General features: G+C 39.5%; 2 protein-coding genes across 3 annotated transcripts; both read right to left on the bottom strand.

Moving 5' to 3' along the window:
- Positions 1 to 33: 33 nt before the first annotated feature.
- znf512 (zinc finger protein 512) lies at positions 34 to 16,591 on the bottom strand. Of its 2 annotated transcripts, XM_057822797.1 has the most exons (12): positions 16,342 to 16,591; positions 10,833 to 12,506; positions 8,389 to 8,539; positions 8,205 to 8,327; positions 8,017 to 8,141; positions 5,493 to 5,579; positions 5,324 to 5,422; positions 4,935 to 5,264; positions 4,077 to 4,178; positions 745 to 807; positions 514 to 612; positions 34 to 439 (listed from the first exon to the last, which is right to left on the bottom strand). In XM_057822797.1, the coding sequence occupies exons 3-12, from the start codon at positions 8,534 to 8,536 to the stop codon at positions 167 to 169; spliced, it is 1,449 nt and encodes a 482-aa protein (XP_057678780.1). In that variant the 5' UTR covers positions 8,537 to 8,539; positions 10,833 to 12,506; positions 16,342 to 16,591; the 3' UTR covers positions 34 to 166. The 2 variants fall into 2 exon arrangements, with proteins under 2 accessions (XP_057678780.1, XP_057678781.1); XM_057822798.1 differs by lacking the exon at positions 16,342 to 16,591 and having other exon boundaries at positions 8,389 to 8,552; positions 10,833 to 11,008.
- On the bottom strand, positions 12,980 to 14,806 carry LOC130907979 (tigger transposable element-derived protein 1-like). The gene has a single exon (XM_057823549.1). The coding sequence runs from the start codon at positions 14,804 to 14,806 to the stop codon at positions 12,980 to 12,982; it is 1,827 nt and encodes a 608-aa protein (XP_057679532.1).
- Positions 16,592 to 17,040: the final 449 nt, after the last annotated feature.

Here is a 17,040-nt window from a genome sequence, read left to right as displayed (position 1 = left end):
ATACAGAACATAGAATACCAACATTAACTGAACTTGTATTTGTAATAATCTCTCACCTTCCTGACTTTATTATTTTTTACATCATTTTTAGTCTCTTCGCGTCCTCTGTGTGGAACTTGGTCTAGCCCAACCACCTTTGATTTCACCGGATCACTGATTTATGTCGTCAACTTTGCTCGAAATCATATGCCTGTCTTTCCTCATGCTCCCTTCGGTTCCCCTCCGCCATTTTGTCGGCGTCCTCAATTTCAATCGGCGCTTGCCACTCAGGCCCTGGCGAACGCTCTACTTGAGTGCAGAGAGGAGTGTTGAGGTGTTGCGTTTGTTGGTGAGGATGATCATAGTGCTCCATATTCTTCTGCTCTGCATGGTAGATCGTCTCTCTTGGCTTGTTTTTCAGAAACTTCACAGAAGCCTTTTTGTTGGTCATAAACCAATCCTGTAGCAAAAACCATAAATTCTGACTACTGTTGTGTAAAAATACAAGTATTTTAAATACAGGTATGTTGTTACCTCAGAGTGCGCGGCGTTAATGTGATATTTCACGCCCCTCTCAGAATGAAACTCCTTGGCGCAGAGCAAACATCGATACTTTCCCACCTCATAGTCGCTCTGTGGTAGAATGGCAAACGAATATCGTGGTTTTGTTTAATTATTGTCATAAAATTGTGGACATTGCTCCTCGATTTCTGAAAAATATTGTATGAATCATAAGTCAACATATATTTAGAGAGGGTGACACACCATTGTACAGTGTCCAAGGTGAGTCTTTAGTCCAGATACGGTGGTGTATTCGCACCCACAACCCTGAAACATAAAATACATATTGATGAACTATATTGAACTCATTGACAGATGTCACTGGCAGCAAATGAGGTAAGGGGACATCCAGTCAATGTTGTACATGAACGACACATTCATATTTTGGGCAAACGTTAACTGAACGCATCATATTTTTGTCTCATGAACGTTGCTGTGAACGCGCTCATTCTAGCAGTTGTGAGCGGCGTTCATTACCTAATTCATTGTCAAGTACTGGTGTTGTGCCGCAAAGAACATCCGCGACTACTGTGGTAGCCTATAAGTCTTTTCATGCACCCTAACTCTCGTGCACATCTCACTAGATATCCTATAAAAGAACCGTGATTTCCCCCATCCTTCAAGTCTCGTCCCATTGGCAGTCTGAACCCAGGGTGATCATGGGACACATAGTCCGTATCCTACATTCATGAGTTCAGAATCATAGGCAGTTTGACTTTTGTGGCAAAATGTTGATGACCACAAAACGCAGTGTCAGCTATAAAATTAACTTACAAGATACAGTGGGGCAAATAAGTATTTAGTCAACCACAAATTGTGCAAGTTCTCCCACTTGAAAATATTAGAGAGGCCCGTTATTGTCAACATGGGTAAACCTCAACCATGAGAGACAGAATGTGGAAAAAAACTCAGAGAATCACATTGTTTGATTTTTAAAGAATTTATTTGCTAATCATGGTGGAAAATAAGTATTTGGTCTATACCAAAAGTTCATCTCAATACTTTGTTATGTACCCTTTGTTGGCAATAACAGAGGCCAAACGTTTTCTGTAACTCTTCACAAGCTTTTTACACACTGTTGATGGTACTTTGGCCCATTCCTCCATGCAGATCTCCTCTAGAGCAGTGATGTTTTGGGGCTGTCGTTGGGCAACACGGACTTTCAATTCTCTCCTCACCCCGTGGCGTCAAAATAATAACAAGAACTGTGAGCAAAAATCCCAGAATCACACGGGGGGACCTAGTGAATGACCTACAGAGAGCTGGGACCACAGTAACAAAGGCTACTATCAGTAACACAATGGCCACCAGAGACTCAAATCCTGCACTACCAGACGTGTCCCCCTGCTGAAGAAAATACACGTCCAGGCCCGTCTGCGGTTTTCTAGAGAGCATTTGGATGATCCAGAAGAGGAATGGGAGAATGTGTTATGGTCAGATGAAACCAAAATATTTTTGGTAGAAACACAGGTTTTTGTTTGGAGGAAAACGACTACTGAATTGCACCATACCCACTGTGAAGCATGGGGGTGGAAACATCATACTTTGGGTCCGTTTTTATGCAAAGGGACCAGCACGACTGATCCGTGTAAAGGAAAGAATGAATGGGGCCATGTATCGAGAGATTTTGAGTGAAAATCTCCTTCCATCAGCAAGAGCATTGAAGATGACACGTGGCTGGGTCTTTCAGCATGACAATGATCCCAAACACACAGCCAGGGCAACAAAGGAGTGGCTTCGTAAGAAGCATTTCAAGGTCCTGGAGTGGCCTAGCCAGTCTCCAGGTCTCAACCCCATATAAAATCTGCGGAGGGAGTTGAAAGTCCGTGTTGCCCAACGACAGCCCCAAAACATCACTGCTCTAGAGGAGAGCTGCATGGAGGAATGGGCCAAAATACCAGCAACAGTGTGTAAAGCTTGTGAAGAGTTACAGAAAACGTTTGGCCTCCGTTATTGCCAACAAAGGGCACATAACCAAGTATTGAGATGAACTTTTGGTATTGACCAAATACTTATTTTCCACCATGATTTTAAAATACATTCTTTAAAAATCAGACAATGTGATTTTCTGTTTTTTCCCCCCCCACATTCTGTCTCTCATGGTTGAGGTTTACCCATGTTGACAATTACAGGCCTCTCTAAGATTTTCAAGTGGGAGAACTTGCACAATTAGTGGTTGACTAAATACTTATTTGCCCCACTGTGTATGCTCGGATTGTAGCTTAGCCCATGCTCATACATACAGGTATCCCAGTTGTGTATGTGTGAACGCGGGTGAGAGCGCACGCGTTTTTCCGTCTTACCTCGTGGTGAAGTAGACGCCTCATCCTTTTTTTGACTGAATATTTAGGAATATTTATAATAATACGTTTTGAAAATGAGTTTTGTTGTTGTTGTACAATTAACATCTTTAGTGGGGCAAACTGAAACGCCCCTCACTATTTTAGCTCTCCGGCATTTCATGGTCCACATCATCAATCTTTGGTTCTCGCTCAGTAGTTGCTGTCGCTTTTGAAAGCTAAGGTTTGAAAAAATTAAGTATATCCATTTTGCCTCTTCTGGCATTTTTTTTTTTTTTAAATTTTTTTTATGGCTAAGCAAAGCAAATGACCGTCTCTAAGGTGCTAGTCACACGATCGGTTCGAAAAATAATTTTGACCCATACTAAAAATATATTTTATGTTCATTTTATTAATTTTTGTTGTTCGTTTCATTGCTTTACAAGTTTTATCGACAGCATTTTACCGGAAAAGTCTTAATTTTAAATTCATAAATTGGAAAGTCAATTATATGCTATGACATTTTCGGCCACAAGCAGGGCAATGCCCCCGGCCGCCCTCTAATCTCCGCTTATGTTTAGAATTAGAGCCTTTCTGACAAAACAGCAGATAACGCCATTGGCTAAAAACACTAATGAAGAAAAAAAAAAAAAAAACTTAATAGCGGAAAATTATCCAACCTGGCAACTCAAGCTGCCTGAGGCTGTCACGGCTGTGTTTTAGCAAATATGGCAGCTTTTGCTCCCGAAGCTTTTATGGCGGTGAATAATTTTTCGAACATCCAGTTAGGCTTTAAATCTTATCCAAAGATGCTGAATAAACAAGTTGCATCATAAACATACTTCTGCAACATTAATACGCCGTAAATAAATGCTTAACAGCATGGGGAAGTGCGTGTCACAGTGTGAGGGAACTTTCCTTCGTGTGCGTCCATGACCAAACGTAAGTACATAGTTCCTTTATTTATAGAAAGTTTTTGGCATTTACTTTGGAATTGCTGCATTAACGGCCAAATCAAAATTTTTATTTATGAACTATGAACTGAACCGTCCAGTTTAAAATGAGTGAACTGCAATTTGAACTATTTCATGTTGAAAATTAACTTTCCCAACACTGCATACGGTATTTTGACAAAATGACTTTTCAATTGTTTTCATTCAAACAGAGTGAAGTGACATTTTGGAAAAATTACGACGGGAAGGTAAAGCTAATGATAAGGTAAAAATAATAAAAATCACGAGTTAAAGCATGTGTGACCTGATTAGGACAGTAGATCTTCCTGTGCAGCTTCACTTCGTTCCTCCACTTTGTCAGTAGCTCCTGGCTAAAGGCCGGCAGGCTGGGTCGTGTGTATTTCAACTGCAGGTGAGAAGAATAATTTCTAAGTGAAACGTATCAATTGTTTTAGTAATACTGTATGTTGAAATGGGAATGATGTGAAATGGCAAAAATGTGAACTATGTAATTCAAGGTGTTAGTGGGATTTACTGGAAAGTTTTTGTTAGAAATAATGATCATTTAGTCAAAAATGAATTTTTATGAAAATTGTGTATGGTTTTAGATCTATTGTGTTGAAATATATGATGTGAAGAGGCAATTAAAGTGGGAAAACCTGTGGTCAAAAACAGTTTTTTTTTTGGTCAGAAATTGTAACTAGAATGATACGAATGTGTGATGTTGAATGTGTCCATTGAATTTCATGAGACGTATTCGCAAAAAAAAAAAAAGACTACTTTTGCATCAAAAATAGTAAAAAGTGGCTATATTTTGTAATGTTTTAACAGTAAGTTGTGAGCCACATGTTAACTAGAATGATATGTGTTATGTTGAATTTTATGGGAAATATTTGGTCAAAGTTGTGAAAAATTTTGTGATTGTTCGGATGTGGATATCTGAATCGAAAGATTGGAAATGGAGGCAAAAATGTCGAATTGTGGCAAATCTAGTATATATGAGAAAAGTAATGGCCCCACTTCGGATTAAATCTTTGGAAAATGTTGAAGTTGGACCAGTGTGAATCTAAAGTACAATACGGGAGTAGAGACCGAAGCCCAAAAAAAAAAAAAAAAAAAAACTTGGGGAATATAGGGATTGAGTGACACACTGGACTCTTGCCTTTTTTTCATCAGGCACCAAGTCTGACTGAAAGGTCCTCTTTGGCCAATCTTCACACAGCTTGTTGGCTAACTCTGTCATGTGACGCTTTGCCAGCACTGCTGAGGCACGGCGAACTCTAATAACTTCCTCCGCTGCCCCATCTAGCTGCGGAAGACCTACTGGGAGATGCTCGGACTTGAGGTGGTAGTTCAAGCCAGATTTGGACTTGTATATTTTCCCGCAGTGTGAACAGCTTAGCAACATCTTGTCCAGCTCAGCCTGCTCCTTGCCACACTTTTTCATGTGGTAAATATATCCCATGATGCTGCTGAACGCAGCCGTGCAGCCCTGGAAAAGGAACTACATAAGCCCAATTTTTTAGCATCCTCAAACGCATCACACTTTACCGCATTGGAGCATTTGACTTTGCCCAACAGTCTGAGGATTTTCCTGAGTTTATCCTTGATGGCACGCTTGTCCGAGGTCTGAATGTGGTCTGTTGTAGGCTGCCGCAGAATTTGGAATCAACCTCTGACGCCGAATGTTGACAATTCATTTCCTCCCATTGGCACTTACCGGGTTGCTATGGTCAGCCATGATGTGATACTTCATCCCCGGGGAAGATTTGAGCTGCTTCCCACAGTGTTGGCATGTAAACACTTGCTGCAAATCACAAGTCAGTCATGAACTCTCAATTAAATTGCTGTAATTGAAACAATAGACGTCAAACTCATTTTAACTGGGAGGGCTGACAGCCAATGATCACTGTCAGCCCCAACCAATCAAAACAGATTGTGCGACTATCATTCTCAATGGGTTAATACTAAATGTGGGATTTGATTTAAAAAAATAATCAAAGAGGAAGTACTACAACATACACTATTTTGACGTACAGTATGTTCGATGTACGAGCCAGCCAGTAGTTTCGCGGGTGAATTATGGCACATTATTTCTATATATTTGCAATAAACCACTTTTTTTTTTTTTTTTTTTTTTAATAAAAGGTACCTTTTTTTAAAAAAATGCGCTAATTAAATTGGATTTTTCAATTTCAGTAGCAATCAGCTGAGCTAATGTGTGCATCAGTTCAATCGATGTAGTGCTGGCCAAAAGTATTGGCACTCCTGCAATTCTGTCAGATAATGCTACATTTCTCCCAGAAAATGATTGCAACCACAAATGCTTTGGTAGTAATATCTTCATTCACTATTCATTTTTCAACCGCTTCCGGTATCCATCAATGAGTTACTTTGAATGCTCTGCTGGAATTTTATACCACTCTTCTTTGCCCAACTGCTCCAGCTCTCTGAGATTTGAAGGGTGCCTTCTCCAAACTTCCATTTTCAAATCTCTCCACAGGTGTTCTACGGGATTCAGGTCTGGACTCATTGCTGGCCACTTTAGAAGTCTCCAGTGCTTTCTTTCAAACCATTTTATGTGTTTTTTGAAGTGTGTTTTGGGTCATTATCCTGCTGAAAGACCCTTGACCTCTGAGGGAGACCCAGCTTTCTCGCACTGGCCCCAACATTATAGCAAAGCAACCCCAAAACATCAGGGATCTTCCGCCAGGTTTGACCGTGGGGACTGTGTTTTTTTTCTTTGAAGGCCTTGTTTTTTCCCCTGTAAACTCTATGTTGATGCCATTTCCCAAAAAGCTCTACTTTTGTCTCATCTGACCAGAGAACATTCTTCCAAAACGTTTTGGGCTTCTCAGGCAGGTTTTGGCAAACTCCAGCCTGGCTTTTTTATGTCTCTGGGTCAGAAATGGGGTCTTCCTGGGTATCCTACCATAGAGTCAGTTTTCATTCACACGCAGTCGGATAGTAAGGGTTGACACTGTTGTACCCTCGTTGTACTGCAGGACAGCTTGAACTTGTTTGGATGTTCGTCGAGGTTCTTTATTCACCATCCACACAATCTTTCGTTGAAATCTCTCGTCAATTTTTCTTTTTCATCCACATCTAGCGAGGTTAGCCACAGTGGCTTTACACTTATTGATGACACTGCACACGGTAGACACAGGAATATTTGGAGATGGACTTGTAGCCTTGAGATTGCCCATGCTTCCTCACAATTTTGCTTCTCAACTCCTCAGACCTTTCTTTGGTCTTCTTTCCTTTCTCCATGCTCAATGTGGTACACAAAAGGTCACAGGACAGAGGTTGAGTCAACTTTAATCCATTTGAACTGACTGCAAGTGTGATTGTTATTGCCCCCACCTGTTATGTGCCATAGGTAAGTAACAGTTGCTGTTAATTACACAAATTAGAGAAGCATCACATGATCTTTAAAAGAGTGCAAATACTTTTGTCAGAGCTATTTTTGGAGTTTTGTGTAAAATGATAATGATTATTTTTTTTCTCCCCCATTCCCTTTTGTGTGTGTGTGTTTTTTTTATTTTATTTGCAAGCAAAATAAATTAAGGTATTACTACCACAGCATTCGTAATTGCAATCATTTTGTGGGAGAAAATGAGCATTATCTGACAGAATCTAGTCCAGAATTCAGCCGCTTGCATCCACCACATCACTCCAGTTCACCCAGTTTTGTCACCCCACCTCTCCGGTCACCTCAGCACCATGGGGAGCAGAGTATTCAGCCCCTCTGCTCCGCGGCTTTGGAATTCACTACCACCTGACCTCAGGAACACAGACTTACTCCCCTTTTTCAATCGAAACTCAAAACTCACCTGTTCACTCGCATATCCATAATAATCCCTGATTTGTGTTTTACTGTTCTGCCAATTATTTTCATAGATTAGTATTTTATTGTTTTGAACGTTCTATACATTATTATTTTTACTTTTTTTTGTCTTTAATTTATCTAATTATTTTTACATGATTTTACGGTGACCTTGAGTGCCAGAAAGGCGCCTTCAAATAAAATTTATTATTATTAGAATTACAGGGGTGCCAATACTTTTGGCCAGCACTGTACCTGGAAACTGTGCATTGTGCTAGTTGTTTAAAGATTCTGTGATTGGAATGCAACAAGTGATTAAAATGCACAAATTTGTTAATCTTTCATAAGCAATTAATCATCATTAATGCACTAAAGTCCCACTCATTGTAAAAGCATTATAAAAAAACGTGGTGCCAACCAGGCTGCAGTTGTCCATGTGCTTCTTGAGACCTTCCACAGTCTTCCTGCTCACACTGTTACATTTTGGACAGTTCACTCGGCCTCTTGCGGTGATTTGGAGTTGCCATTGTTCTTCCTGGCTTCCTGTGTTAAATGTAAAACAGGCAATTAGTACTTTATCTTAAGGGCCATTTTAGCAAGCCCAACCTGGAGGATAGATGGGAAGGTGCTTTTTGCCCGAGATCACCAATGTCCTATTCTCCTCTTTGCTAGGCTTAAGAACGAAGACATCATTTTGGACACCACCATTTGCTGCTTCAATTCCTGGAGCTTTTAACCATCCAATCATTATTTTCTATCTACAAAGCAAGATATGAATAATTCACATTACCATGTCTGTATGATAAGACCGTCCTCATGCTCTGCTGACTTGAGTGTCCCACTCTGAATGTCCTTGGATGCTCTATTATTTGCTCTCCTTCAGCAATCTGGAGATCTTGGTCCAGGCAGTGGCTGATTCCTCTGCTGGGAGGCTGCATGTCCTTCAAAAAAAGCCTTGGAGGAAGTCTGGCAGCCTTGAGTTTAAGTTCTTACCTTCTACTCTTACATTGCTTCAGCTTAACAGACCTAGACTTTTCAAGTCCGATCGATCGGGTCCGATCACGTCATTTTCAAAGTATCAGAATTGGCAAAAAAATACCGGCCATGCCTTTTTTAAAATATATACTGTATATTTTTTAATTAAATCGTTTTCTAATTGTATTTAACGTTACAGACATAATATGTTACAGTCATCCAGAGTCTTTAGTTTAGGCTTAAGGTAGGGTTATCAACTTTATCCCGATAACGGCGGTAATTAATTTTTAAAAAAATGTATCACGTTAAAATATTTAACCCAATTAATGCATGCGCTGCACGACCCACTCACGCGTTGTCACGCTTAATCTGTAAATGGCGCCATTTTACCCATATAGAGAGATGAAAGGCAGCAATAAATGAGTAGGGTAAATTTTGGCAGCCTTTGGAGCCTTTTTTTAATGGGCTAAAACCTTACAATCCCTCTCCCAGCGATGAGAAATATCATGGGAAGCAATATGGGGAAGCAAGGTAGCAATTGATCTTTTTCTTAACACCTTATGTTATTTCCCAACGCAGAGAAGATATATCAATTGGTAGCACTACGCAGTCATGGTTCCACTTCCCATCATGCATTTGGGCATGGCTACAGTATCATTTACTGAAAGCTCAACAAATACACTAGATGGCAATATTTAGTCACAATATACAAAGTCACAAGTCTTTCTATCCGTGAATCCCGTCTCAGAAAGAACGTTAATAATGTAAATGCCTCTTGAGGATTTATTGTCATAATAAACAAATACAATACTTATGTACTGTATGTTGAATGTACATATTCGTCCGAGTTTTATTCATTTTTTTTCTCAATGCATTGCCAAAATGTTTATGATCGGGAAAAATTATCCGGAATGATTGGAATTGAATCGGGAGCAAAAAAAAGCAATCGGATCGGGAAATATTGGGATCGGCAGATACCCAAACTAAAACGATCGGGATCGGATCAGGAGCAAAAAAACATGATCGGAACAACCCTAATCGTCATTACTGTAAAAGTTAGAAAACGGGGATGTGTTTTTACTAGAGGTGCACGATAATTATCGGTCCGGTAATAGGAATTATGACGTCACCCCAATAACTCCGATAACATATATTATCGGGCCTATTAATAATATTTTTGAGACGGTGTTGGATTGGGATGTGTGCATTTGTTTCCAATCCCGTTTTGCCAGTATGCAAAGTTTTGTTACTGGTCTAGAGGCCGTATTTTTCCTTCACTGAGTTATAAACCTTACTATGGCAATAAGCAAATGTTTGTATTTTACAGTGTTATGTTTACAAGTTCTTGAGAGGCCTTTTGGTTATTGATAGGCTTGATGTTCTATAATTGGCAGGTTAAGAAAGTTGTTTCATGGACCAAGACGTCAAAAGTCTCCTCTCCTGTTGCACCAAATGTTTTATCTGCTGACAAAGCACAATACCTGTTGGGTTTATGCTCATTGTTCAGGGGAACTCATCGTCAATGATATTGACTGATTGATTGTAATTGACTCAAATTATATTTATTTGAAAAAATGCATATGGGCACTTTATTTGAAGTCAAAACTGTTCTTGCCTTTGTTTTGTTCATTATAATAATGTTCATGTCATCATGAAAATTCTGGTTCGGTCAAAGGAAAATCTATGCTAATCAACCACTAGTACTTTTGACCTACAGGTGTTCAAAAACTAAGGTGAATATACATTGAAAAATTATATATATATTATCGGTTTTCGTATCGGTATCAGCCTTGAGGAATAGAAAGTTATTGATATTGGTTTCTAAAAATGGACATCGTGCACCCCTGGTTTTTACCAACATTAATGAACTGCACTTGAATCTTGTTTTGTTCACTTAGAACAGAAAGGCTATTTTTTTTAAACAAAGTATGCTAGCATAAAATTTTCCTGATGTGTCTCAACACATTTGTCCACTCCTTTAGGTCCTATGATGAAAAACCTTTTTTTAGCCATTATTTTTAATTAATTAATCGTCAATAATACACTTTGGGTCACGTGTTTTTAAGAAATACCGTGCTTTACTTTAAAATGTTGGATGCACGTGTTTATAATTAAAGACAAACAGAATGCAGGTGTTCCGTGTCGTAACAGACGACATTCAAGTGCTTTAAATTAACATTTTGAATCGGAATAGAGACAAAATAGTATACTACAGCTCTGCATTGAATTAGGAAAATAAGCAAAGTGTGAGCTGCTTACTTTAAACAATGTCACTATCGTTGCAGTTGCGTGGCGTTCGCCGAACCACGGTGTCGTCACTGGGCACAAGCCAGGGAAGCTAGCGGCCAGGTGGTTCGGGTTCCAACGAGGTCGAAGCTGAGTTCGAAAAGATGCAAGTGATTTGTTTCCACGGTGCGTTCAAGTGAACGGTAGTGGAAGCAAGGTGGAACGCCCTCTCGATGTATGTGCCGCTGCTTTCATGGACTGTAGGAATTGTTAGGACTATCGTTTCAACGTGAAGGAAACACGAAATTTGACAATTTTCTTATTGAACTATTTTGTTAAATTTATTCTAAAGTCTTTTTCTGTTTCACTAAGTCACAGATTTTAGAAAAATGCCCTTAATATTGCTAAATTTAACTAAATGGAAGCAAATAAGGTAGTTTACTCCGGTTGCCAGACTACAGAGCAGAAGTAGCCTGGTAACTTTTCAATTTTAAAGAACATGTTCCTCCACAATTTTCAGAGTGCAATTCCAAAAAAATAGCTTGTCTTTCAGAAATCACTCAGCAATCTCTTTGGTTGAAACACATTCATATTCATAGGAATTAGGCATGTGCCGATTACAGGTTTCAAGTTATACCGTGGTATAAATACGTCGCAGTTTCAAAACCGCAAAAAAAAAAAAAAAAATCTGTCATACCATCCCTATGGTATTAATTTTTTATGTACCATAAATGTAGGGAGAAATCCCTCACTTGCAGATGCAAGGCTCAATGCTCCACCACTGGTTGTTGATCAGTGTCAGTGAGTCAGCTGTGCTACACAATGCCTGGAGGAGGAGAAACTCCTGAACTTTTTCCCTCCATCGAAGAAAATAAAATCACTGGTATGGTAATACTTCGGCTACAGAAAAGTTACTGACGGCCGTGGCTTAGAGGAGGAAGGCCAACCGACATGTAAAACATGTTTGCGGAGGGTGGCTGCTGAGGAGGCAATACCTCCAATATGATTTCACATTTATACAAAATTAAAGGTTCGTAAACACTATCATAACCTTTTGCTACCAGCTACAAGAGTTGACTCCAGCATGTTTAGTGTGTCTAGCGTTGGTAAAACATTTGGTTTTTCTCTCTGGCAACTGTCTGTGTTGAGAAAGAGTGTACGTATAATATAAACATGATATGAGTCATACACACGTGCTTTTTATTTTTTGAAAACTAAAAATCCTGTTCAACTGAATTAAAAAAAAAAATCATATATGTCAAAGTAATACATTTTAGAGTTGTAATTGCAATACTGTGATATTTTTGGTTAAAGTTATCATACTGTCAGAATCTCATACAGGCACATGCCTAATTGGAATGTTCAGGAAATATGAATGATAGTTAAACTGTCTCCACCATTGCCTTTATTAACTTTATACACAATGTTAAGTAACATTCTTGACTGTCAAACAAGAGTAAAAAGACTTCTTAAACGCCAGCAGCAGAACTACTGCAGGTCGTTATATTGAACTGTAAATTTTTACTGTATACATCCTTAACTATAAGCATGACTACTATTAATGTTTTTAAAGTTCATAAAGATTTTTGTTATGTTGTTGAATATGCTGCTGCTGGAAGTGGTGTTGAAGGTAGTACAGGTCCAAAATCAACTGCTCTCCAAGATGAAAAAATCCTTGTTGATGAGCATGAAACTTGGTCCCAATTCCTATATAATAAGAGTAATTAATAGATATTAAACACCACATTAAATGTACATGACTTCGGAGATTGCCAGAGGTTATCAGGACTTCTTACCAGGTTCACTCCCCTCTAGAAATTGTTCATGTTTTAAAAAAGACAAAAAGTCAATATTTTTCAGGATGGATACGCTATGAGTGCTAAATAGCTTTTGAGGCGCTTTACTTGGTGCCATAAAAAATAGTTCAGACTTATTCGCAAAATGACCAGATCTCCTGACAATTACTCCATCTCTCCTCTAGATCTTTACCTGTGTGAAGATTACAAGATCAGAACAAGTGCCTTAAAGATGTAATGAGAGACTCAAAAGTCCATAGAGTGGTCCCCTTTGAAGGAAATCACAATTTCTTTTCAGAGGCCCATTCATTTGTTTATAAAAAATAAACTTTAAATACTGTTATAGAGGTAAAACATTCTAGTCATAAATGAACAGAAGGGACGTCACTCCACGAATGGCAAGTCCTCATCTGTAAGGACCCGATCCAAGCCACCTTCCACCGTGCAGTCCTTCTTTCTCCTCTTAACTCCACTGATGGATGCTTGCAGCTCACTCCCACTACTGCTGCTTCCACCACTCGCCTCTTCTTTGGAGAAGATATTGTCCAACGCTGCTTGCCTTTTGCGACTTTTTAAGATGGTTCGAAAGTGCTCCACCACGTTGCCATCGAACAGGTTGATATTCCTTTTCACCACGGCGATGCTAGGGTGCCACTTAGCCACCAGACTTTGGGTCTTTGCCCAGTAGCCCAGCAGCTCCTTGATTTCTGTGGTAGGAATGTTATCGTTCCAGTTGGCGTCTTCCTCCTCGGACGACGTGACCTCAGTTACAACCTGTTGGGGACTGTCCTGCTGGTTGTCAGTGGAGAGCACAAGGGTGTGTTCTTCAACCAGTTCCTCCACGTCATCGCTGTCTACCTCCAGTCCCATGAACTTGCCAAGGGACACGATCTCATCCACCACGTCCGTTTCGAGAGCAGGATCTGGCTCGAAGCCTTCAAAGAACCTGGGTACCATGGAGGCCGGCCATAATTTCCTCCAAGATGATTGCACCGTGCTTTTGGTGACTTGATCCCAGGCTTTTTCCAGGACAGTCAAGCAGTGGAGGATGTTGAAATGGTCCTTCCAAAACTCTCTCAAGGTAAGATTGGTCTCCATGGTCACTTCGAAGCACTGTTGGAAAAGTGCTTTTGTGTAGAGCTTCTTGAAGTTGGAGATGAGATGTTGGTCCATGGGTTGTAGCAGAGGTGTGGTGTTAGGCGGTAAAAACTTCACTGCAATGAAGTCCTGGTCAGTACACCAATCTTCTCCCAAGCTTGTTGGCTGAGCTAGCGCGGCATCTAGGACTAGAAGGGCCTTGAGCGGTAGATTTTTCTCCACCAGGTATTCCGCTACACTGGGAGCAAACACCTCTTGGAACCACTCTGTGAAGAACTGTTGTGTGACCAGAGCTTTGGGATTGGACCTCCACATAACATTGAGCTTGTTCTTCTGCACATTGTTCTTTTTAAAAGCTCTTGGTGTCTCAGAGTGGTACACCAGTAGAGGTTTGACTTTTAAGTCTCCGCTAGCATTAGTGCAAAGTAAAAGAGTCAGCCTATCTTTCATAGGCTTGTGTCCTGGTAGGCTCTTCTCTTCCCGAGTAATGTATGTCCTTTTAGGCATCTTCTTCCAAAAGAGACCTGTTTCGTCGCAGTTGAACACTTGTTGGGGTAGAAATCCTTCCTTCCCGACAAATGACTGAAACTCTTCCACAAATTTCTTGGCACCTTCTTTATCGGCACGAAGAGTTTCTCTCTTCCTGACCACGTAGCGGATCCCACTTCTCTTTTTAAAGTTTTCAAACCAGCCCCTGCTCGCCTTGAAGTCATCTGCGCTGTCCCCGGGGCTGTCACGAGTCAGATCACTGTACAGCTGACGGGCCCGCTCGCAAATAATAGGCTCCGACACTTTTTCGCCCCTCTGTTGCCTCTCAGTGACCCACTGAAGCAAAAGTTTCTCAACATCTTCCATTCGACAAGGTCTCCTGCTTGTAAGCGTTTTTACTCCTTTTGCAACATCGGCAGCTTTAATGGCTTCTTTCTTTTTCAAAATGGTGGATATGGTGGACTTGGCCATGTTGTACTGAGTAGCCAGGTCGGACACACGTGTGCCGCTTTCAAACTTGGCGATAAGTTCTTTTTTTAACTCTATGGTCCTCATTATGTTTGTTCTCTTTGGCTTATTGCGGACGGAACTCTTTTGGGGTGGCATTTTGAAGAAGCTATCCATCACGAGTTTAAGATAATTATTTTTTTGAAAAATAAACTATTCGCGTTTAAATGACGTCAGCTTCGAGACGATTCACAATTGGTTATTCAGAAAACAAAGATGGACGCTTCCACGCTTAGTGCATTTGGACACAAACGATAAACAAACATATCAATAAATAATTAAACACGTGATTTTAAACTTTAATAAGGAACAATTAATTTAGTGTCATTTTGTCAATTGACTAATTACAACGGCTTTTTGTACAATTTTGTCACACGAAACACCTCTTAGACCTCCGGATGTAAATAAAAACTGACATTATCAATTAACATAATTTGAGCACATATTTTTTTAAAATGTAATGGGCGGATACGCATTTATCTAACTATGCGGGGTTTGTTTTTCCACATTTTCCTCACAATCTTCAACAGCTTTTAGTTATTATATTTTTGCTACGACACACGTCAATGCTTAATTAGAAAATCGACCGAATAAACCTACACATTCTAACCACATACATTTAAATGTCAAGTGTCCATATAGAATGACACAGAAATCTCTCAAAAGGGCTGCTTTTCGTTACCGACTGTTAGCTATATGGATGAGCGCTAAGAAAATATTGTATCAAATGCGACAGTAATTCCCAATCGCTAGACATTGATGCAGTGATAATTTTACAAGCAATGACTTTAACTTACGGTCATTACGCCACCGATTTCCAATAATAAATAATTATTCCTAAGAAAAGGCATTGTTGCAGTGTGTCCAACCATCTTACCGTCTCGTTTTCTACCGAAACGTTCAATTCAAGCACAAATTAACAATTACAGTATGACTCGCTGGTGCGATAGTAATAAAGTATCTCCATTGTTGCAGCGTAATGAGCTCATACCGTTATGCTCTTCTTCGTTTATTTCCCCTGTTATAGTACTGCTTGAACGTTGTTTGACAAACGTAATTTAGGAGCAATACCGCCATCTAACGGAGAAATTTGCATTGTGTCTTGAAATAAAAGTCCAATTTGAATTTTTACAATTGAGAAAATGAGCGGTCGTATTCAAATACATTTATAATATTTTAAAATTATTTTTGAGGTATTAGAAACGAAAAGAAATATAAGGCAGCGTTTCAAATAGTTCAAAAGTAATGACCACCAATTGATTTTTTTTTTTTTTTGTGGGTCCAAGTTGAATTTAATTGGAGTGAATAGACAATTTCTTCTGGAATTGTTTTTTGTTTTCACTCAGTGACAATGAGAATTGAATAAGCAATGTTGAATGTGCCATGCCACTAATCTTTCAAAAACGAACATGCCGATCACACATTGCTTTTTTGGGACTTGTAGAAACGACTCTAGACATCACGACCAGTGTTGTTAATAACGGCGTTACAATATAACGGCGTTACTAACGGCGTTATTTTTTTCAGTAGTGGGTAATCTAATTAATTACTTTTCTCATCTTGGCAACGCCGTTACCGTTACTGAGGACGGAAAGGCATGCGTTACTACGCGTTACTATATTGGTCGAAAAGTCTGAGGGAGACGGACTCACCGAGACGACAGAGCAGAGCAGGAGCGGGGAGGAGGCAAGAAAGTTGTGACGCCGAGCAAACGCGATGCTAGGTAGCTCCAATAATACATGTTGTAGCCGATAGCCGGACAAACTACGCCCGCATGTTATGGTAGATATGGTAGACATGGTAGATACACCATGTACTGTATATAGATATAACTAGATGCAAAATGACAGCCGCCATCTTAAAGCAGTAGGCTTTTTAGGACGGCTCTGTTGTAGAGAACCTTCCTCGCGAACCTAAGTAACTTTTTATCTAAAATACTTCTAAATTGGCAAAATCTTGACTTGAATCTATATTTAAATGATGAAACAGTTTTAAAACTTTCATATGTCGAAAGTAGAGAGAAGGGAACTAATGCAATAATGGGAGCAGTTTTAACAACTTTTAACAGTTGATTCAGGGTAAAGGGTAAATTAGGGTAAAGAATTGGGCTCGGGCCAATTGTACCAAAAACCTCCACAAAAAACTTCACATAGTGTGGCCAATGTTTTTTTTTTTTTTTTTTTTTTTTTGAGGAAAAAAAAAAAAAAGTAATTATCACCAATTACTTTGCCAAGTAACTGATTACTCTTACATTCAGGTAATTGAGTTAGTAACGCAATTACTTTTTGGGAGAAGTAATTTGTAACTATAATTAATTACTTTTTTTCAGTAAGATTAACAACACTGAGATT

This window comes from Corythoichthys intestinalis, chromosome 19 (genome assembly GCF_030265065.1).
Source record: "Corythoichthys intestinalis isolate RoL2023-P3 chromosome 19, ASM3026506v1, whole genome shotgun sequence".
Lineage (NCBI taxonomy): Eukaryota > Metazoa > Chordata > Actinopteri > Syngnathiformes > Syngnathidae > Corythoichthys > Corythoichthys intestinalis.
Note: the sequence above shows the minus strand (reverse complement) of the source record. Positions and strands in the feature narration are given on the sequence as shown.

Coding starts and splice junctions, on each gene's coding strand:
- LOC130907979 (XM_057823549.1), bottom strand. CDS start 14,806: ATGGATAGCTTCTTCAAAATGCCACCCCAAAAGAGTTCCGTCCGCAAT.
- znf512 (XM_057822797.1), bottom strand. CDS start 8,536: ATGCAGCCTCCCAGCAGAGGAATCAGCCACTGCCTGGACCAAGATCTC. Junction 8,328..8,388: donor GGTCTTATCATACAGACATG/GTAATGTGAATT, acceptor GATGGTTAAAAG/CTCCAGGAATTGAAGCAGCA. Junction 5,265..5,323: donor AAGTCAAATGCTCCAATGCG/GTAAAGTGTGAT, acceptor TTCCTTTTCCAG/GGCTGCACGGCTGCGTTCAG.